Below are 23,364 nucleotides of genomic sequence, written 5' to 3' on the forward strand. Positions count from 1 at the left end.
GGGGGTGTAGATGGGCGCCGGAGGTGGCGGCGAGGGGTACGCATTGTTGAGCGGGTATTTGGGGGGGGCCTCCGTGTTCTTCACTCTGGTGAAATTGATGCAACGGCCCTGGAACGAGAGGGAGCAGAGAGGAGAAGCAGAGTTAGACGGAGGTGATGGGATGCCCTCCTGGCTGGGTGCGAATCGGGGCGGGTGTCAGCACTCCCGGGCACAGCGCTCCCTTCCCTCTCCTTCTCCGGGACAGGGAAGAGCAAGTCCTGTGCCACGAGGTTAAACCCCAGTGACAGCCTTTGTAGTGAAGGAGGATGAAATCTCCTCCTGTTTTCTGACCCCAGGATCTTTAAACAGAGCATCAGCAGGTCAAGTTGTACTCCTGCCCCTTCCCAGACCCCTCCTGAGCTTCCAACAGCACGAAATCTGGGCTCAGCACCTTTGGAGCCTCTCTCTCCTCCAAATACCTGGCTACTTCTAATCATTTACCAACCAGGCAAAAGGGAGGATTTGTTTAACTAAGACAGTTTCTTGCTCAGAATTCTTCCTGAAACGAGGATGCCTTGATATTCTAGTGCTCGCGAGAAGCCAATAAACGGCTTTTCTCACTCTTCAGTGCTAAGCTACAGTTTGTTGTGCATTTTTAAACAAAACCTTTGCCCTCTGAGATGTGCTTTTTTTTTTTCTCATAAGTTCCACCTGCAAGAGATCCCACTGTAAATAGTGAAATGTCAGAATCAGCACTAGTGTATTATAGGGACATTCTTTGAGATATGAAATCATCCAAAAAGGCACTATCGGATTTCTGAGTCCATACTTTGTTTTTGGATTTGTGAACGTGAGTTTATTTTCTGCTTTCCTCTTTCCTCTCCCAAAGTAAATGTTTTTCCTGGTGACCAAATGCCAAATGGAGCATTGAGCCCCTGCAGGCTGGAGAAGATCTGCTGGGGTGACACCACCAGCCGTCTGGAATCCTCCACACAGCTCTGTACCCTCCCCCTGCTGTACCCAGCCCTGGGACAAACACTCTGCAGAATAAAGGACCCAAAGTGAAGCGAGGAAGATGCCGGGAGGAAGGCAGGAGGGTGCTGGGGAAGGGTTTGTCAGGGATGAGAGGCACTGGTGTGGAAGGGGCTGACACATAAAGAGATACAGACAGCTCCTCTCCAAGAGCCCTGCCAATTATAGCCTCATGCTCTGTGGATATGTAGAAACATCTGTCTGAGTCGTAGCTGTTCAGCAGAGGAAAGCGGATTCCTTGCTGAAGCGATGAAGTATGTGGAGCAGCCCACAGCTGAGCGCAGCCTGTCTTGTGCAAGCAAAGGTCGTTTAAGGAAAACAAAGATTTCACAGCGCCTTGAACCACATCAAGTTCAAGATGAGAGCATCTCCTCAGGGCTGCTCTGAGCACGGGGGCAGCTGAACCCTCTCTGCATGGCCCAGCCTGGCCTTCTGTCAGCGGGAAGAACCTCTCAGCTGCTCAGCTCGAGGCACCAGGCTTCAGGGCAGAGCAGGGACCCGTGACAACGGTCACAGAATCACAGAATCAATGATATGGGGTTGGAAGGGACCTCTGGAGATCACCCAGTCCAACCCCCTGCCAGAGCAGGGCCACCTAGAGCAGGTCCCACAGGAATGTGTCCAGGGGGGGTTTGGATGTCTCCAGAGATGGAGACTCCACCACCTCCCTGGGCAGCCTCTTCCAGAGCTCTGCCATCCTCTGCCATCAAGTAAGAAATTACTCCTCATGTTTAGGTGGACCTTCTTCTATTCAAGTTTGTGCCCATGTCCTCTTCTCCTGTCCCTGGGCACCACTGAAAAAAGACCGGCCCCATCCTCCTGACACCCACCCTTGAAATATTTATAGGCATTGATCAGATCCCCCTCAGCCTTCTCTTCTCCAGACTAAAAAGACCCAAGTCCCTCAGCCTTTCCTCATAAGGGAGATGCTCCAGTCACTCATCATCTTTATCTCCCTTTGCTGTCCCCTCTCCAGCAGTTCCCTGTCCTTCTGGAACTGGAGAGCCCAGAACTGGTCCCAGTGCTCCATCTGGGGCCTCCCAAGGACCGAGCAGAGGGGCAGCATGACCTCCCTCCACCTGCTGGTCCCACTCTTCCTGATGCACCCCAGGATGCCACTGGCACTTCTTGGCCACAAAGGCACATTTCTGGCCCATGGGCATCCCGGTGTCCACCAGGACCCCCAGGTCTTTCTCCTCAGAGCTGCTCTCCCCAGGTCACTCCAACCTGTCCTGGTGCAGGGGGTTATTTCTCCCCAGGAGCAGCACCCTACACGGTCATGCCTGGTAATGTCCCTCCTTGAGGATTAACTCTCTCTCCATTAAGGCTTGTCCTTACAGCACGACGAGACAGGGGAAAAGGGAGGAGAGGCTTCACCCCTGCCCCGTGTGCGGTGCTGCCATCAGCATCTCTGCAGTGGGAACAGGGTCTCCATCCCCTGCCCAGGACAAAATGCCAGCACACAATGAAGTGCCGGCGCGGGCAACCTCCTTCCACAGCATCCTGGCCTCTGGCGCCGGCCAAAGAGGGGACAGTGTCCGGTGGGCAGAGGACAGTCTGAAATGAGCACACGCTGTTTCATCTCAGAGCGACCCAGGTTCTCTCTGCTCCCTGTGGGCTGGTGTCTCTGCTTTAACGTCGTTTTAATGTACTTTGCTGTGATTTGAAGTGAATAGCGTGGGGAAGGGCTGCTGAGTGAGTGAAAGGCTGAACCCAAAGTTAACCAATTCTACTCAGGAAACAAACCCCACGAGAATGTTTTCCTTGTTCTAGTTCCACATGTCCTGCAGTGCAACTTTAGTAGTTTCAGACTATTACTTGCACTAGTTTTATTTTCTTTATTTATGTTGAGAATAAAATAAACCCCAACAGAAAGCAGTACTCCAGGAATCCCAGCCAGAGAACAAAAAGTTGCAATTGTTTTTGTGTGGAGAGATACTGTCTGGATGCTCCAGGGGTGAGGTTATGGCGCTGCTGATCCAAATGGAACTGAGCACCACCCTGAGAGCATTCAGGAGGATGCAGCGAGGCTCAGAAATCCTTGGGTTTGGGGCTGGGGGAGGGCTTGAAGACTACAAGCCATGCAGAACTCACAGCAATGCCCAAGGTATGATCCAAAATGGTAAGAGAGTAAGTACATCCTGCGCATCCTCCGCACGGGCAAAGCCTTGACTTCTCATTGATGAGAATGTGGTTGGACGGATCAGCAGTGCCAGAGCAGGTACAGCTGCACCACGTGTACACTGGTGTTTGTAGCCAGCCACCGCCTCGTGAGCCTGTGTCCGTGAGCTACTGCTTCTATCCATGACTAATGACACCTTGTTTTCTCCAGTAATAGGGCTGCTTTGAAATTAAAGAGCTCTTTTTCTCAAATGTGATTAAATCTCCACTGTCCTCGACAACTATGCTTTAACACGGGCATGTTGGACACGCGGTCTGGTTTGAACCCATGGCCAGATCAGAATCTGAGCATCAGCCACTGAGACACGGACCAGAGACCAGACAGCAGTGGAGCACAGACACAAGGTAGGACACAGAGCTGTACCCACCAGACACCTCTTCCCCATCCCCTTGTGCATCACACCGGTCTAACTTCAGAGCTCAAACCTCCTTCCCCTTAAAACAGGACAGAGCGTGCCTTTTTCTCAGCTCAAGCGCGCCGTCCCCTGTCTCTTCCCATCTCCTTTGCTGCTCTGCAGTGAATCCACAATGACCTGTTTGGCAACATGTTCTACCACCGTGCCCCGGGCAGCCCTGCAGAGCACCCAACGTGTGCGAAGGGCAGATGCACAGCTCAGGCTTTTGCCTCCTCTCACGAGAGCTGACAGACCAAGGCAGTTCTTGTGTCACTGCTCGACGGTTCTCTCACCCAAGCAGATGGGGAGGGGGAATGCCAGAGAGGACTTTTCAGTCCAAATGATCTGAAATGGACTTTGGCAGCTACGCTGCCTCCGAGGAGATGGAGAAGCCAACATCTCCTAGGGGAGGAGGACTGTCAGACTGAATGACAAGGAGATATCCAGGAAACAAATTGCTATGCCATTGCACAGGAGAGGCAGAAAATGTTTCACTAGTGCCCTGGGAACAAATGCAAAACAGACCCAGAAGGATTAGAGCAACTTTAACCAAAAAGCTTGATGTTAAACAGGGCTCTCATCTTGTATCTAGCAATATGATAACAGACACAGAAGTGCAGAGGTTGTGCTAGCCAGAGCTTGACCACAAACAAGTAATCCTAGAGCTGCAGAAGACCCAGCTTTCTCTGATATGCGTGGCAAGAGATGTGTTTTCCCACCTGTGCTCACCAGAAGGGGACCCTGATTCACAGCTGGGCTTTGCACCACGCAATTGCAATAGGAAAATAAAACATCAGCACCACTGACCTACTCCATGGCTCCGTGCTGTTTTATCTGGAAAACTGTCCAGATGAAGGTCAGGCTGGCTGGCTAATCATCCAGCCTCAACCTTCTACAGGGCTCTCCATGGCCAGCACAGTTCAGTTCAGCCCACAGGTAACAGAAGCTGATGTGAGAGGTAACAGACCCCCTAAATAAATGGGCCCAAATGCCTTCTTCAGCCTTGGGATCTGGACGTGACACCAGAGTGAATGTTTGCGGTACGACAGGTAAGAGGAGTGTGGGATCTCTCTGCAGTCAGTGGAAACATAAGGACCTTCGCATGACTGTGATTTTAGGAGGGTCTCAATGACCATCAGTTAGCAGCCCCTCTTGGCTGCCCACCAGGATTTACCATCTCACTTGGGTGTCCCAATTTAGATAGGGTGGATGTGGAAGATGGTGGCAGAACATCCAGAAGGCAGGAAATGAACCCTAAATGCTACTTTGGATCCTTAAACAGAAGCCACATTTCATCCCAGGAACAAACCTCCTTAACCAGATTATACTTTGAGGACAAGAGGAGTCAGCTCTATTAGTCTTCCTAGCAGGGAGACAGGAGTTGGAGACACAGAATGTCTGAATGTAGGGAACAGGCTCTATATCAAAAGGCTCCTGTGTTGAACTTCTTGGTGAGGTTTTATTTCCCTTTCTGCAGCCACAACACTCCAGGGGGGAGAGTCACAGCTGTGCCTCAGAGGAGACAACTGAAGCAATATGGAGACATTATTGGATCTGAAATTTAGTGGAATCAGCAAAATCAGTGAGGGCGATTCGCTCTTGCGGGTTATGTTGTTTTGCTAGAGCACTGCTCGCAGGCAAACGCACAATGAATTCTACTTAGAATCAGGCTGTTTCTCTCTACACTCTCTCACTCTTTCACCTTCTAGAGCTGGTTGTCCCAGGCTGAGGGTGGCAGTGCTGCCTTCAGGACAGCAAAGTTCTCCGCCGTGGGAGGCTCGTCTCCTCTGGCCACGGGCCTGCCCTGCGAGCTTGCCTCATGCGGGGTGCCGGAGGGCTGCAGGCTCCATCCAAGCTTTTTCCTTTTGTTCTTCACATCTGGTTGAGTGAGGAGAGCTGCCAGGGCTGAAGGAGAAGGGTGGGACGTGGGGTGAGGGGGACACCAGGCTGCCGAGGCTGCAGCACAGGGTGGTGGTTGCTGAGCGTTGGAGAGAGCGAGCTGCAGCATTTGTGTCTTGGACACAGACCCGGCGGCAGAGGAGCAAAGAGCAGCAGATGCCTCAGCCAAGCTGTGGCATTTCCTAGGAGCTCCACAGCCTTCTCCGAGCCACTTCCCACCTCCTCCTGCCCCTCCTACTGCTTTTATCTGAGTCTGGAAACTAACCGGTAGAGGGACTGTCACTTAGAGCACAGCGCGCAATGGCTGGCCCAGACCTCCACCTGCACGGGGGATTCAGCACGTTGAATCCAGCCACAGGGAGGACCCGGCAGTATAGAGGCTGGGTCGATGGGCTGAGACGAATGGGATGAGGTTTAATAAGGCCAAGTGCCGGATCCTGCCCTTGGGTCACAACAACCCCCTGCAGCGCTCCAGGCTGGGGGCAGAGTGGCTGGAGCTGCCTGGCAGAAAAGGAGCTGGGGGTGTTGGTCGCCTGTTGGCTGAACATGAGCCAGCAGTGTGCCCAGGTGGCCAAGAAGGCCACCAGCATCCTGGCCTGGATCAGGAACAGAGTGGTGAGTAGGACTCGGGAGGTGATGGTCCCCCTGTACTGGGCACTGGGGAGGTGCCACCTCAAGGGCTGTGTCCAGTTTTGGGCCCCTCACTCCAAGAAAGACCTTGAGGGGCTGGAGCGGGTCCAGAGAAGGGCAATGGAGCTGGTGAGGGGTCTAGAGAACAAGGAGAAGGGTCTGGAGAACTTCTGAGGGAGCTGGGGGTGTTCAGCCTGGAGAAAAGGAGGCTTGAGGGGAGACCTTCTCGCTCTCTCCAACTCCCTGAAAGGAGGGTGTAGCCAGGGGGGGGTCGGTCTCTTCTCCCAAGGAACAGGCAATGGGACAAGAGGAAACGGCCTCAAGTTGCTCCAGGAGAGGTTTAGGATGGATATTGGGGAACATTTTTACCCTGAAAGGGTTATTATGTCTTGGAATGGGCTGCCCAGGGCAGTGGTTGAGGCACCATCCCTGGAGGGATTCAAAAGATGGGTTGACACAGGTCTGGGGGACGTGGTTTAGTGATGGTTTTTTTGGTCAGAGTTGGGTTGATGGTTGGACTAGATGATCTTGAAGGTCCCTTCCAACCTAGATGACTCTATGGTTCTATGATTCTTTTTTCTCTAATCAGCTAGCTCTCCAGCCTCTGCCCCAGCAGGAATCAAACCAGGAGGAAGCTTTGTTCTTTTTTTCATTTCAGCCCTGCTCTCTGTGGTTCCAGCTCCTCGGGGTGAGGCTCACACAGGGCACGGCAGAAAGTTAATTGAGGATGGGGAAAGCAGTCCCAGGGCAGCAGCATGGCCTCCACAGCACTGCAAAGATATCTCAAACAGAGGAAGATGGATTTTCTGATGAAAGATGAAAAATTATTCTGTTTCTCTTGGTTTCCTATCAAGCTGGAATTAATACCTGGAAAAATATCAACATTTTAAGATCATAAAACACTGGGACTGGCTTCTGAGCTCTTGGGTTTAAAAAAAGGCACTGGAAAAGATATGATCCCTAATGCTGTTTTGTATGGGTCATTAGTAATTCAAACTTTCCATAAACAATATGTTGTTTTATTCTGTTGTTATGAGACAGGGGAAAGAGAAATAAAAAGAAATATAGAAATAAAAACAGGAGAAAGAGAGAGAAAAGGGAAAAGAAAGAGAGAGGAGAGAAAAAAGGAACCTGTGATTTGATACGTGATGCTGAATCAAGCATGCACAAAAACTTGCAGGAGACACTGCCCAAATGAGTAACAGGCAAACATGAAATATATGTGAGAGTCGTCACTAGTCTCTGCAAAGAGATGATTTACTAAACTGTGGCTACTTTAAAAGCAAAGCACATACATGGATGAGAGAAACTAACGCTCAATTCTCCAAGCCGCCCCCTCCCTGCCACAGATCCCGGGTGCTTGATTTGAACCCAGCCCAGGCACGAAGCTGACACCAAGAGCTGTGAAGGTGATGAGTGGGGAGAGAAGGAGAAATAGAGAGTGGATCCCAGTGGATGTGGTGGCAGCTCTGAGCCCCACGGGGGGAGGACGGGGGTAGGCTGGCAGCTTGCCTGTCTGCAGCCTGCGAGAGCCAAGCGGCACCGACAGCTCTCGCTGCCTCTCCTGTGGCTACGGAGAAAAACTGCCTGTAGCCAACGTGCTGTGGATGCCCCTTGTCAAAGTACATTGGTTTACAAATGGTTTGTAATTGGTTTACAAAACCTCTCTCCCAAAATGCATCCCTTTGTACCTGGATAAAGGTGATACCTGGAAAAGATCTGGGTGAGAATCGTCTATATCTATACCTATGCCTATAAGTACCTAAAGGGTGGTTTGAAGGAGGAGGGAGCCAGACTCCTTTCAGCGGTTGCCAGTGAGAGCACGAGGGGTAAGGGACATAAGCTGGAACATAGGAGGTTCCACTCAAATATGAGAAAAAACTACTCCACAGTGAGGGTGGCAGAGCCCTGGAACAGGCTGCCCAGGGAGGGTGTGGAGTCCCCTCCTTTGGAGATTTTCAAGACCCGCCTGGATGCTCCTGAGTAACATGCTCTGACAACTCTAGGCAATCCTGCTCCAGCAGGGGAGTTGGACTAGATGATCTCTATGGTCCCTTCCAACTCTAAAAATTCAGTGAAATTCAGTGAAATTCAGTCTCTGCTTCCCACCAACACTTTATCCCTTGGGAGCAGCACTGGCTGGGGAGCTCTTGGGTCCCCAGGGGGTTTTGCTGCTCTGAACCCCCACCAAGATAACCCCCAAAATGCCAGGCAGCTTCTGCTACGTGCTAGGATTCTGTAAGTTTGAAATCTCCTCGCTTGCAGGACCTGAGCTGGCAGCATCCTGCCTTCTAAATCACACAGGGGAGTCTGGAGACAGTTTTAGGAAACTGTTAACTGGTTTCTGGGCTTTGTTAGCCAGCCCCTCTCGGGGACATCCCTCTGGGTGGAGTACGCTTGGAAATGCCTCTTGCAGTAAGTGCAGTAATTACACAGCTACCTCTGTATCTGCTAGTCACCAAACAACTATTAAAACTGTCTCATTTGGTGATAAAACATCACCGCAACAAAACCATTCCCATCTGTGTCTCATTGCTAAACACAGAGCCTAGAACTCAGCGTTGTTCATAAAACCTACCATTCCCAAGGCATTCTTGCCACCTTGGGCTCTCAATAAATAATAAATTGGAGGCTTGACCTATTAAGAGGAAGACTTCCATTGATAAGATCAGCACTCCAACAGGCTTCTAATAACCTGGTCTCTTATTGCAGAGGCAGCATTGAAAACTTGGTTTACCTTAAAAGACTTTGTGAAATGTTCTGCAGAGTGATAAAGTTTGGAGCAAGATCCAGAGCTTCTTGTCGGGTCTCAGTACCACACGCTGTGCTAGATCTGACTTTCTAACCCCCAGAAACAGAGGAGTACAAGATGCTGTTTCCTTTTGAAGCCAGTAAGGAGGTGGGATTTACCCCAAATGAGAATGATAAACCCATTATCCAAACTAGTGACAAGAGATCTTACACACACGGCCACTGAACTCCAATTACATCAGAGGCAGTTTCCTACTCTGCAGACAAACACCCTGTCCAAATTCAGAAGGAAAAAGAAGCAGAAAAGCTACTTAACTTTCTTTGATCCCTTGATACAGTTTGGTCTATGCAGACGTTAAAGCCATGGTTTGCATTTGTATTTATGTGATCCTGTTTTTTTCAAGCAGCCCAAAGCAGTACACATTGAAGAACAGGGGAAACTACTTTGAACACCATAAAGTATTGCCATTTTCGCAGATCTTTCACAGAATTTGAAATAAGTAAGAGCTTATTTAGAGTATCATCTCAGTCCTCTCTATACAGCACCGTGTATCTGAGGGCCCTGCAGTAGGACAAGTGATGCTGCCAGTTCAGCCTCCAGCTGAACCCTTACTCAGAAGCTTACTCAGAGCTTCCCGTCTGTGCCTGGCTCTTCACCTGCCACAACCCAGACAATACCCATTGCTCTGCCAGCCCCTGGCTCTGGGCACCCCTAATTACACCACACAGCACTGACCCAGCTGGGGAACCTCCTGAAAAGAAAGCACTCGGAGCAAACTCCTGCAAAAAGTGAAACAAGATGATACAGCCTTCTATCTTGCCAAATTTGAGCGTGGGAATGAGCTTAATAGCCTCAATCTTTGGCTTGTGCCCGAGTTCAGGAGCGTGGCTCTCGGTGATGAGCGGGCATTTGTCTGTCAGCAGACAGGCCTGATGGCTTCTGCAGGAGCTAGTTTTGGCTTATTTATGCTGTGGGATGGGTGTCATTTCCAGGAAGATCTGGTCATTCTTCCCATTGTCTTTCTGGAAAGAGGTAGCTAGTCTTGGAGAAATGCTGAGCGACACATCAAAGACACTGCCTCACACAGGACTGTAATCTTTCATCTGGAGGTTGAATAACAAAACCTACTGGGTAGGAGGAAAAGGGAGAAAAATTCAAATGAAAAATGAAACACTTCTTTTGGCAGAGATAACTGGAACAACCCATCAAGGATAGTGGTAAACATCCCTCTGGAGAGGAAGAAAGAGCCTGCAGGATATATTCTTCCAGAAATCAGTGATCTGGGGAGGATCTCTCTGGGTGCAATTTGTCTTTGGGCAAATAAGAGAGGTCAGAGATCAGGACAAGATCTTCCACGGTGTGAACACGAGAAGAACACAACTCAGTGGCTGTTTTCACGTTACATGACTCAGGACAATTACCCTGTGCAGGGCAGTGCTAACGGCTCGAGGAAGCACGAATTACTGTCCGCTGACTATTGTCCTACCAATGTTTAGTGAGAAATAACTCCCATCCCTGTTTGCTAGATTTGCTGTGGTTTCTGAGGCAGATCTCTGACCGTCAATGCTAGAGGCATAGCCCTGTAATTCTGCCTGGGGGAAACTGTGTCCTGGATGGAGATGTGACTGGGATGATGCCCTTTATGAGCTGCCTGCTCCCTGCCCGGGAGCCAGCTCCCTGCTTTGCTTTCTCAGCACCGAGCCATCTGCTCTGCCCGGTCCCGCAAAGCCGATGAGCGCATCACCGGGCTTTTGGCTCGGGAGCTGTTAGTTCCAGGAAAAAGAGCTAATGTTTAGTTTAGGTTAACTTTTCCATGGCGAATAATGGAAAACCACACAGCAATAGTATGTGCGGGAAGGTTACAGTTTTCTTCTCAAGCTCTGCAGCCTCTCTCCAGAAACCTGCGCTCTTAGACTTGACCACGGGTTAAACAACGGCTCTTTATTAGCGCCTGTGTGGTTTTGAGTCTGCAGAAAGAAGAATCATCAAGCAAGGAGCAACACAGCAACGGATAGGTGTGGGGGGGTGACCTGGAGTCCACACCGCAGGTTTTATTCCGAGGTCGGAAAAGAGAACGTGGTCTAGTGTTTAAAGCAGGGGAATTTGAAATCCCGTCTCCTGGTTTCTGTTCTTTGTTTCAGGAGGAGGTTTCTCTTCATGACGCTGTGAAACAGCAGGATGTGAAATCAGACTGTTACCTTCAATCTGAATTTCTTAATCTCTAAAATAGACTCCTAATTCAAAATAAAAGAGGACTCAGGGGACTTCCCAGGATGACATATTTTGCTCTGAAAATGAATATTTTCAATATTCAAAATGAATATTTTGAGATATTCAGAGTTAATTAATAGTATCCAGCCTTCCCCATATTCCCATTCATCTTGGCTACTCTATAATGAAACAGATTTCATGACTTTCAGTGAACTCATTGGAGGTTTGTGCGGCAGAATTTGCTCCTCAGTATCCAATAATGAACAAATAATTATGGCTTTGGGGATATTTTCATTGGATTTGTGCACTCCAAGCAAAGGCCCAGGCTAACGGCCACATTCCTTCTGTAGTTTTTGATACAGCTCTAATAAGGCAGCCTGAAGTTAACACCAGTATTCCCATGTGCCAGCAATATTTACTGGGCTTTACAATTCCTTGTGAGCCTGCTAACGGATGAGTTCATGGCACCTGCATAATGGCTGATGATCAATCCTTGGTGCTAACACTGAAATAAACTGCTTTCCAATAAACTGAAATAAACTGGGCCAGCTGGGTCACAGTAGCCCCCCATGTGGGACGGGTACTCCCCCATCGCAGCTCCTCATGGCTCCTCCAAAATACCACTTCCATGGCTGGAGTTCCTATGTGCATCAGCAAAGACAGAAGCAGGGCTGTGCAGTTATCAGGACCTACACACGTGTGATGCCAGGGGTAGCCGTTGGGCTTCCACCTGCTGTTGTGTGACACGTGGGTACAGCCTGAGCCACTCTACCAACCGTCCCGCTCCCAGACCCACCACACCTTTGGCTTCACATCTTCCATCCTAAATCTTCAATTTGATGCTGTTTGCTCTTTTTGCACTTCCTGCACGGTATCTGCCCAAGGTCCTACAGGTACCACAGGCTTTCACATCCAGGATGGGGCCCGACCAGGGAAAGCCAAGGACTGAATTAAGCTGTAGTTTCTCAAGGTATCTCAAGGGTGGGCTGAGGGAGGAGGGAACCAGACTCTTTTCAGTAGTTGCCAGTGAGAGGACAAGGGGCAACAGGCACAAGTTGGAACATAAAGGGTTCCATTTGAATATGAGAAAAAACTTTTTCATGGTGAGGGTGACGGAGCCCTGGAACAGGCTGCCCAGGGAGGGTGTGGAGTCCCCTCCTTTGGAGATTTTCAAGACCCGCCTGGATGCAGTCCTGAGTGGCATTATCTGACATGCTCTGGGCAATCCTGCTTTAGCAGGGGAGTTGGACTAGATGATCTCTATGGTCCCTTCCAACTCTAAAAATTCAGTAAAATTCAGTGAAATTCTGTAGTTTAAGTCACCCCTTTCAGTGCCTTTGAGAACAGGTAAAGCATCTGCTGTCAGTGCTTTTTCTGCATGGCTTCACCTGACTAACAAGTCCCTGAGGGCCCTCTGATCACTGATGTAAGACCTAGGGTTCCCCTCCCCAGTTCTCAGCGCAGATGGACCCAGACATGGTCCAAATTTTTCAGCTGGGGCTGCTGCTTATTTTCAGGAATTTATTGCAATCCCACAGGAAGCAATGACCTCGCTCTCCCATAAGGATAAGCAGAGTCAGTGCAGCCCACTGCTGGAACCTGCGCGAGGGAAACACAACACAAGTGCATCATCAGCACTCACTCAGCAAGAAACACGCACGGGAGAGATGGGGTTTCTAGACATCTGTCACAGGGTGATTCTCTCTGCATGAAAACCCCATTTCTTTTACAGGGGCTTCACTTCCTATGTTTGTACTGATTTCTAAGAACCTAAACACCTACTGAACAAATTTGCAATGTTTTCTGTCGGAATATACATACCTAGATGCTCTTCTCTACCTGGTTCTCCTGGGTTCTGCACTTCTACCCCCACGGCCCTGTATTATTATGGTTGCACTCTTCAGGGAGGGCTTTACTCCGATGGTTGTCTCACTCACCCCACAGCTGCACAACCACTCACTCCACGCAGAGGAAAGTCTGAGCTATGCTGTTCCATTGGCTTGTTTTGCCTTCTGCTCTTTAAAACAAACTAGGAAGCCCTTTTGTTTCTCAGCTCATTATACCAAAGGCTGCCCTTTCCCCGAGCCCCAGGCAGGAATATCCTCCCAGCAGAGATCCTGCCCAGTCCCTCACGGCTCTGGAAGTCTCAAGTCAACACTTCAGGAGGCTAATTTCTTGCCTCAATTTGAATCACACTTCACAGTGAAGCTCAGTCCTTGTGACAGTTTCCGTGCTGCACTAATATTTGGACAAATAGTTTCATACTCAGAGGAGCAAAATAAATGCAGTTGTGTGCTTTGGGCCATGGAGGAGGGGAAGGGGAACCGGGGTGGAAACACAAGCACCTGCCTTTGTATCGAGGAGTTCTGCTGCCTTAAATGGAGAAATCCACATCACTATCTAAGTGCCTGCACCCACACATCTGTCCTCTGGCAAATAAAGGTACTTTCTGCCAGTTTGCATGGTTAGACACACCTGACAGTCTCATCCCCTGTCCCAATACTCCAGAAGAGCGTTGCTACTCCAGAGGAATTCTGCCCCCGCAGGAATTCTGCCCTCTCCCCCCTCTACGGCCTGATCTCCAGTGGCAGCGCCTGCCCCGGGCTCTGACACACGCGTGTGCACACACAGCGTCGGTGTTGGCTGGACTCTGCCCTGCTCTGGCTTTGGAAGCTGCAGGGGAGATGTGCGGAGGGAGAAGGGACTCACAAGAAAAGTTGTTCCCTGTGGTCAAAGTAAGACTTGAATCTCGTCACTGGATTATTCCAGCTGGTGGTGCAGATCCACTGGTGGGCATTCTGGTAAATTAGTCCTGCCACACGGTCTCAGTGTTTCTCACTGTATCTGCCTCCACTGGCTCTCGCCCCTTGCCTCAGACAAGGCTGAGGTTCTGGTTTTATTTTACAGCGCCGGGCACAAGGGGTTTGATCCGAGCTGACACCTGGAGCACACGAAGGCACCGCTGGAACCAGCACGGAGCAAAGCCCCGGGCTACGTGGCGGCACCATCCCTCTCCTCCGTTCAGATTTAGTCTCCTTCCATTCCAGCACAGTGAGGGGAGTGAGGGACAACTAGTTATTCCCTGGACAGGTCTTTGCCAGTACCCAGCTTTATTCATGGGGCAGGGGAAGCCAAGAATTTGTTTTCTGAGAGTCTGAATTTGCTAGAAATAAAAAGACACATTCCTCACGTGGCAGAGCAGCCAATGCTAATCTCCTCTGCGAAACACCCAATTATGTGCAGCGGATTCAACGTTTCTCAGCTTTTTTGAAAGCATAAAATCAGAGATGGAGGAAATTTTACTGTTACACAGTAATGACCCAGGCTGCTTTTCTCCTTCTCTGCCTTTTTCAGACACAGTGAGGATCGCCCGCTTGGGGGGGTGTCCCACAAGCTGAGAACCACGGTCTGCTGAACCTCAGCCAGGTGCCATGGACGGTGTGGGGACAGACTTGGCAAAGTCCACTCCAGCTCCCACTGAGCTTCTTGCAACACCTCAGCTTGCAAAAGTAAAATTAGCTCTGTAAGAAACACTGCTGGACTCCAAACACCAAACACTAAAGTGTACAGACCCCAGGCTCCAGACCCTGGATCTCTGTACGATCCACACCACAGTGTAACCACCTGAATGGGAGCTGCTCTGTACCCCCCCCCTCCCTCAAACCTGCAGACGCTGCTGGCCCTGTCCCCAGCCAGAACTGCTGCTAACCCAGTTCCAGCCAGTTTCCCAAAGGCTGTCCCCATTCAGAGGAGAGGAAAAGTCTCTGAAAAATGGAAGGTGATTAAGAGGCTTGGTCAAGGTTACTCTGTGTGTCAGTGGTAGAGACTGGAGTGACTCCAGGCTTTGACTCCCAGCCCAGAGCCCAAACCCCAGATCTCAGCCTACCAATATCTGAAGAAGAGCCAGAGAGGGACTCTTTGTCAGGAAGTGTAGTGACAGGACAAGGGGTAATGGTTTTAAATTCAAAGAGGGAGATTTAGATTAGATATTAGGAAGAAATTCTTTACTGTGAGGGTGGTGAGACACTGGAACAGGTTGCCCAGGGAGGTCATGGCTGCCTCATCCCTGGAAGTGTTCAAGGCCAGGCTGGATGGGGCCTTGAGCAACCTGCTCTAGTGTGAGGGGTTCCTGCCAATGGCAGGGGGGTTGGAACTCGATGATCTTTAAGGTCCCTTCCAACCCAAACCATTCTATGATTCTGTGATTCTGTGATCTCCCCACTGCCAGTAATAGCCCACAAACCTCCAGCTCAGCTGGACAGCTTAGAGCTAGAATTATACTGGCAGGACGCAAATTAAAAGAGCTATCCCTCCCTAGGGTCTGGACTTTCAGCCTGGTGCTGGCTGGGGTCACACAGCAGAGGGGGGTTCCTGGTCAGGGCAGGCTCCAGTGACCCTTCAGAAAGGTGGTGGGACCCCCCAGGCAGCAGCGAGTCCCTGCTCAGCAGGATCGGGCCCTTCACAAGAAACAGGAGGAGTGGCTGAGATAATCCAGAGAGGTCATCTGAACTCCTCCGGCTCCACAAACAGTCACACTGAAGCCTGAAACCAAGTTAATTTGAGGTTTTGGCACTTCGCTGTAATATAAAAACCTCCATGTGATGGTAGAGCAGAGGGAGTTTTGTCAGCTTTTGTTGAAAAACAGTGCTTTTCTGGAGTGAAGATTCCTGCAATTTGGCTGTAAATTCGTCTTATTTCATCCTCTGACCATTCTGTTTATATTAAGATGAGTTTTTCATGTCAGCACACACGCACACACACACACATTCTTCCTTTCATAGTAAAAAGAACATTTGTGAGTACTTTAATGGGGACATTTTCATGTATTTTGTAGGTTCATCCTCTCATCATAACTAACCACAGTTTGTACCAGAACCATATCACTGCGCTCTAACAAGACAGGAGCTTGTGTGATTTCACCAGGAAACTTGCAAAACCCTTCTGGAAAAAGCTCCTCTCCCTTCATCTGTATTAATTTAGGCAGGATACACCTTTACACATAATTACACTGGTTTTGTTGTAGTTTTTCTCATATTTATACACATCTACTTTTACCAGTACAAACACAAAATGAAAATGCAATAAGAATTCAAAATATAATTTGAAATTGTATTAAAATCTCCCAGATTGAGAGGTTCTTGGCCAAGTCTGAGCTTGAAACGCATTTTAATAATCTCCTTGTAAATTCCGGACAGAACAAAGTTTATCAAGGAAATGCAATGGACACTGCAAAGAGATATTAATTATTTGGATCCTGTGCTCAGTGCCAATTTCAACAAATAAGCATTCCCTTACTGCACTAGAAAAGTGACAAAGTTGTCTTAAAAAAATCTACTTTTTTTTACATCACCCCTATGTGATGATGTTTTGAATGTAAAAATAACCTCATTAATGCCGACAAGAATGCAAACCTAGTCTCTCGAAAATGTGAGGAGACCACAGGAATCCCATGTGACTCTGACTTCCTCGTCTTATTGGAAACATCTGTGTCTGTTGGTAAACTCACACCATTTCCAGGTTTGACTCCAAAAAAAGAATTTCACAAGCTTTCTGTGCATCTCGGCCTCTCTGTGTGCACTTCAAACCAAATCCTGAACGTCCCTCTCTCTTTCTTTTGCTTTGGGATAAAAGATGTGGCCAGCAGGTCACAGGAGATGATTCTACCCCTCTGCTCTGAGCTTGTGAGACCCCACCTGGAGCTCTGTGTCCAGCTCTGGAGTCCTCAGCACAGGAATGACATGGACCTGTTGGAACGGGTCCAGTGGAGGGCCACGAAGATGATCAGAGGGATGGAGACAGGCTGAGAGAGCTGGGGTTGTTCAGCCTGGAGAAGAGAAGGCTCCAGGGAGACCTTAGAGCAGCCTTCCAATATCTGAAGGGAGCTACAGGAGAGTTGGGGGGGGACTCTGTGTCAGGGAGTGCAGTGACAGGACAAGGGTTTTAAAGGTTTTAAATTGGAAGAGGGGAGATTTAGATTAGATACCAGAAAGAAATTCTTTGCTGTGAGGGTGGTGAGGCACTGGAACAGGTTGCCTAGGAAAGCTGTAGATGCCCCATCCCTGGAAGTGTTTAAGGCCAGGCTGGATGGGGCTTTGAGGAACCTAGTCTGGTGGGAGGTGTCCCTGCCCAGGGCAGGGGGGTTGGAACTTGGTGATCTTTAAGGTCCCTTCCAACTCTAACCATTCTGTGATTCTATGTATTTTTAAAAGACAAACCAGACCAAAGCTTCCTTCATGGTTTGTTCTTGCAAATGCCGGCAGGCACGTGGCCAGGGGCTGCAGACAGAACTCCCTGCTGCCCAGGACCTGCTGCCGACACCCAAAGTGGCTTTCATGGAGCTGTAGTGCTCAAAGGCAGGTATGGCTCTGGCTCAGGCCATGCCATGGACAGGCAGTCCTTCTGGCAGTTCTCCTGGAAGAGGTCTCTGCTCTCTGCTGTCCAGAAACATCTAACCTTGTGTCCAGCACTTACCAATCAGTCATTTCTATAACTATACCTTATGCCATGAAGAAACAGCCCTAGATTGGGGCATCTCAACCTTGATAAAAGGGGTCCAGGCATGAACAGACAAGAAGAGCAGGGAAGGGATTGCCTGAGGGCACACGGAGGAGGAGGGCTGGGATCTAAGCTTCCATTTTCCACGTTATCCACTGCAATGTACATAAATTGCAAATTTATTAGTCACTACCCTTGCACCAATGTCTTGTTATAGACTAATGGGAACATCAGGGCAGCGGTTGCCTTTCTTGAGGATTTGCGTGGTACCTCGGAAGCTGCGTGGGCTCCGGCAGATAAACAGCAACAATTACTCAAGGAGATGTTTGAAGCTGAACTCACGGTGTGTTCTACACAAGCCATCCTTCTACACAGCTCAGCTAATGCGCTGGCAGCGGATAAAGCAACTGATTATAGCAAGGGATTGCTTATATATGAAAATGATGTAACCCTGGGGTTAAGTCCAATTCCTTCTCAGGCTCCAAAGCAAACGGAGATGCCTTTCAGTTATTTTTCATCTGGTTCCACTTTTTCACATTGACCAGTGGGTGAATAAAGTGCCCACTCGACAGCACCAAGAGTCTGAAATCTGCTTCCTCCTTTTCTTCAGGAAAGAGAAGGAAGGAGATACGAATTGCTTTCAAAATAGCTCCTCCTGTAACTTTAAGGAGTATCATATGGTCAAAGGCTTCGGTTTGCTATTTTCCAGCTCCTCTTTACCAGCCATAAATTTTGCCTGCAAAGGCTTGAATATTTATCTCACCTGAGAATGCACCATGTGGCAGGTTTTTAATCTGGTGGCTCCATTTGAGGCCGCTCTGGGTGAGTGCTGGCAGCTGAACCAGAGCCCAGCCCCATCACCTGGTGTTCCTGGAGGGGAGCGAGGGGATCTGGTCCCTCCCAGGCACAGCAGACAGCACGCACCATGGCACCCTGGGATGGGATGGCATCGGGGGGAAGTCCAGCTGTCAGGAAAAACCTGGAAAGCTGGAGCTGCACTGCCTCGTGCAGCAACACCTCAGAGCCCTGCTGCTGGCTGCCTGGAGCTGCGGGTCTCCTGTGGCTGGGCTTCCAACAGGGCAGCAGGGCTGAGGTTCTCAACTGGCTCTGCCTCCACTATAAAACCACCCGACTGACTGGGAGTGTCAATGCCAGTGTTGAGGAACCCCCTTTGCTGACAGAGCAGAGCACTCCTTCACCTGCGCTTCCCAGCACAAGATCAAATTTAAATTTGCCAGTGGACAGCTATGGAAGCCCACAGGTGGGCCACCGTTCACCCACACTGATCATTTTGGTGAGGAGCAAGTCTGGTCCTTGCTGCGCCCTTGGTCCATGCTGCCTGGTCCAAAGGAGCTGTTTGGAATCTGAGGGAGAAGCCCTGGGAATGTATAGCTGAGCTCAGCCCTGCCAACACAACTCCTACAGCTCTACCCTGCTGGCCGATCTCTAGCACTGGGAAACCTCACACCCAGAAACACAAGTCTGGGAGAGCATCGGGGTGTCTGTGTGTGCACGTGCAGGGCTGCATGGTGTGAACGTCCTCCACAGGGCTGTCCTTCACCAGCTCCTGCACTAGGAACATCTGAACGTGCACGACACAGCCAGTTGGCCTCAGTCTGCGAGCCACGTCAAGGAGGTGACGTGACGTATCTGAGAGCACCTTGTCAAAAGACACCTTTCTCACCCTGGCTGTCAGCCCTCAGACATACCATACGTGTGGTGGAATTCCTGGAACGTGACCAGGCCTACAAAGGTGCCTGCTCAGTGTCCCAGCGCATGGGCCACGTGCCCATCCCAGGAGTGGTCCTGGCATTGGACAGCAAAGGGTTGAAATGCTGTTGCCGTGAGTTTTGTTGCAACCCGGAGAGATGCCAAGAACCGTGTCCCAGGTTGGACGAAGGAAATGATGAACAAGTTATTAACCTTATATTATCAAACATCCTTAACCTTATATTATCAAACTTCAGGGGAAGGGCTGTGTTTATAAGTAATCCAGAGGCCCTCTCGTTGTGATACTGGTGAAAAGTCCCCAAGCTCCTGGCAGGGATTGGTTCCAAGCTCATCAGAACCAGCCCTGACTTCCCAGGCAGGGGATTCTGGCCACACAGCAGTTTGCACACAAAGAAATTCCCCATCATTTCAGCACAACACATCTGATCCTTTTCTTTTGCAACACTGTCCTTCAGACACAAGTTTCATTTTGAAAAAAAAAATAATTCTGTGGAATTGCTCCTTTTCCTTGGTATTTTTTCTTGCAAGGAAACCAAACTGTTCCCACTGACTCAGGACTATCTGCGCTGAAGCTGCTGCCAACGCTGGCAGATGCCTCTCGCAGCCGTCCCCATCAATTCAGCACCCACCTTCCCACTGCTTTTCCAGTCACACCAACACAGTAATGTGTTTTATGAGATAATATTTGATGTTTGCTGACCTGGAAGAAGGCACTAGCCTTAAGGTAGCCTGAATCATGCAGCTTTTGTATCCTAAGGCTTAGACATGCATTTAAATTTCTCTTAGAAGACCAGTGGCAGAGGAGAATAGAGGGAGATTGGCAGGGATCAGCTAGGGCTTAGCCTCTCCTTATTTTCTGAGGTGCAAATTTTGCAACTATTTTTGCAACCTTTTGCTTTTCTTTTTGACTAATTTGTCTCCCAAGGCACGGTTGTAGAGTGTGGCAGTTCAGTTAACAGCAATATTGCTTCATTGCTTCCCAGTTCCTTGCACAGACGCCTCTAAATGTTATAAAGCCAACCTTCCTAACGCCCAGCTCTGGTAAAATCACCTCCTACAGCTCCGGAGGAGAAAGCGAGGTGGGACAGACTAAAACCAGCACCCAAATCGTGGGGAATGTCTACAGCAAGATGTGAGATGACTCAGAGATCTTAAAGCTGAACCCAGTGCTTGAAAGCTGAATAAGAATTCAGCTTTAAATCTGAATAAGAATTCCTGCTTTAAATCTGAAGCAGGGAAACCACCCCCACATTTTTGCTGAACAGGGGAGGGGAAAACCCTGCCTAATTCTGCCATTTCAGCTGTGTAAACTAAGGAATATCATTTCAGTGTTTTACAGTGAGTTCTCGCATTGGTTTTGCTGGTACTGCTGGGAGTGACATCACCTGGTAGGTATGTCAGAACTGTAAGGGAATAACCATAAACTGCTCACTTAAGTCTGAAAGTGATTAAAAACATCAGGAGGGTCACACATGGTTATTCAAAGAAGACCAACACTCAGGTTCATAGTTTTGTTTACACAAAGGGAAACAAAAGTTGTAAGAACACTCTGCCCTCACAGAATGTCCAACCAGAGCTTCAGTATCTGCACAGGGAAGTGCCCAGACATTCGGAAGCCTCCCAGGAGCCAGGAGGAGAGACACAGGTATTTCAGCAGTTATAAGCCTGGGTGCACTTCCACCTTCCCCTTGACACTAAATTATACTTGCACCCAAGTCATAGATCTTTATAGCACAGCGGCATCATAAAGAGCTTGGTCTGCTCCGAGGCTGGACCATGTAACACCTCCATGGGCTAATTCTGCTACTGCTTTTGCTGACAGGACACAGAAGGGCACATCTGAGATATATGTCCCCAGGAAGGGATGGACCCTGCTGGCAGTCACGCTTTTATAAATTGCTGCTACCTGTCCTGGCTTCACTTCAGCTGCTCTGGGCTTTCCCTAGCATAAATGGAAGCGGCATCTCCCATGTAAATAATCTTAGCTTGTCAAGTCAAAAACGATTATTCATAGAACAGGCATTCTTCAAAGCCTGATTTCTGTGGGGAAATTGCCAGGCATGAGCAATCTGTACGTTACGGCCTTTTCTCCCAGAAATCAGCATCACGCTCAGTGAAGGTATTTCAGTAAGTCTTCCCCCTGAAGGAACAAAATATTAAACCTTTTTATTCACAAAAGTTCATTGGTCCTGCATTCAATGGAAAACCTTACAGGGAGCCAAACCTGTTACAGAACTATGATTCTCCACCAAAAAAATGACCTGGTTGTTTCATGTGCAGTTGAGTTTCTTGAAGCCTTTGCAGTGCTACGCAGTTACTTACGCTTTGGGCCAAGCCCATTCCAGAAGCAGCTCCAATCTCCTTTGTTGCTTTATGTCAGAGGTGGGTAAAGCGACTGCTTAAGGCATTGATATGAGGGACACTTTTCACCACGAGATGGATACGGGCAGGGGCTTGGAGAGATGCTGAATCCCCACCCTTGGAATGGGAACAGCCCTGGGCAACTGCCTGTAGCCACCTGAACTGCAAGGAGTCAGGGGATGTCTTATGGCTCCCCCAGGGATTTGAATTCCCCCGTTGTGTGCCTTGGACACACTCTGGGTTTGCAAAGCCGAGGAGCAGCTCTGTCCCCCTGCCCAGCCCTGGGTCCCTGCTGGGTGTGTGGAGCTGGGCACCCCAGGGCTCAGCTGGGTGCCTGAAGAGACACATCGGGATAACCATCCTGAAGTTGTTTAGGGAGCAACCAGACATTTAATCCCTGAAAAGCAGCAGATCAGTATTTGGAGGTGAGAGGCAGCTCTGCTGTACCCTGCTGTCAGAGACAGCGTGATTCCTGTGAACAGACTTTAGTCCCTCTCTTCAGTGGCTTCTGTTTCTACCCATAAGCACGCATTAATGTATAGAAATTTGCATGAACCCAGTTTTCACTAGAAATATGTGGGAACATTTCCTCCCTCTCACACAACAGTCCAAACCTCATTCTGCAAACTTTGCTTTGTAAAAGCACTCATGACGTTTAAATTTATGTGACAAAATATATATATTTAAGTACGTTCAGAGTTTTATTCCAGAATGTAAGACCTTATTGAATGAAAAGCAGAAATATTCCTTACTATTCATTAGATTTACTTATGTAATTAATTGATATCAGCTATACTAAGAGTGGGACTGTACTGGGCTCTTTGATGGGTATTTCTGTCACTACACCTGGACAATTTTCCTACTGGAAACTGTCTCAGTCAAACCACATCAACTGCAGCTGCCAACAAAGCTGAGAGACATGATGAATTTTTGTTTCTAAGCTGTCGTATCCGCCTTCAGTCCCACACCTGAGGGCAGTCAGGAACCTCAGAGGGGCTTTATTTTTCCCTAGCTGTAGGACATGTTTTGAGGCACGGTACCTTGTCTCCTGGCTGTGGGCGCATCACAGACACACGGTCGTAACCCTTCCGCAGCAGGACCCAGAGAGCATCCAACTTCCCCTGCAACCAAAAGAAACACAGTGTTATCTTCCGTGGGAGAAGAAATGTGCTGTGCAGATAGAGTGCAGGAACAATGCACCTCAGACCTACACATTCTTTACTCCACCATTTGCTGTGCTCATACAAGATGCTGGAAAGCAACGGTTTTGTCTTGGTTTGAGGTAAAACAGAACTAATTTTCTGTTCAGTAATTTTACTTTTTTAGCTGGGCCTCTTCTAACTAACTAAACTCTGAAATTAACAGCATATTGTTCAGAAAACTGTTCACTCTCACAGTGATAAGACCTGATTATAGCAAGGAATGGTATGCAGAGAGGCCCCTGCTTATGCTTATTGCTGTAACAACCAAGGTCAGGTAAATTTGTTATTTGCCCCGTTGGAGGGTCAGAAGCAGAAAAGCGTAGAGGGGTCACACCTGTAGGGAGGAACGGACAGGACAGGTGACCCAAAACCGACCAACAGGGTATTCCATCCCATCCGCATCATGCTCAGTATAAAAGCTGAGGGATCAAAGGGCTAACTCTGTTCCTTCAATGGCCGACGTCCAAGGAGGACCCTGTCTGTTCGTCTGCCTTTG

General features: G+C 49.1%; 1 protein-coding gene across 1 annotated transcript in view; it reads right to left on the bottom strand.

Moving 5' to 3' along the window:
* Positions 1–3: 3 nt before the first annotated feature.
* Positions 4–23,364, bottom strand: part of ANTXR1 (anthrax toxin receptor 1) — a gene marked incomplete at its 3' end in the record, with an annotated part of 116,274 nt that continues 92,913 nt past the window's right edge. Inside the window, exons 17-18 of the mRNA XM_014958704.1 lie at positions 22,707–22,787; positions 4–108 (exon numbers count right to left, since the gene is read on the bottom strand). Coding sequence (XP_014814190.1) covers positions 4–108; positions 22,707–22,787 — 186 coding nt within the window. The remainder of the gene's footprint in view (positions 109–22,706; positions 22,788–23,364) is intronic.

The sequence above is a fragment of the Calidris pugnax genome, unplaced genomic scaffold (genome assembly GCF_001431845.1).
Source record: "Calidris pugnax isolate Ruff unplaced genomic scaffold, ASM143184v1 scaffold244, whole genome shotgun sequence".
Taxonomy (NCBI): Eukaryota; Metazoa; Chordata; class Aves; order Charadriiformes; family Scolopacidae; genus Calidris; species Calidris pugnax.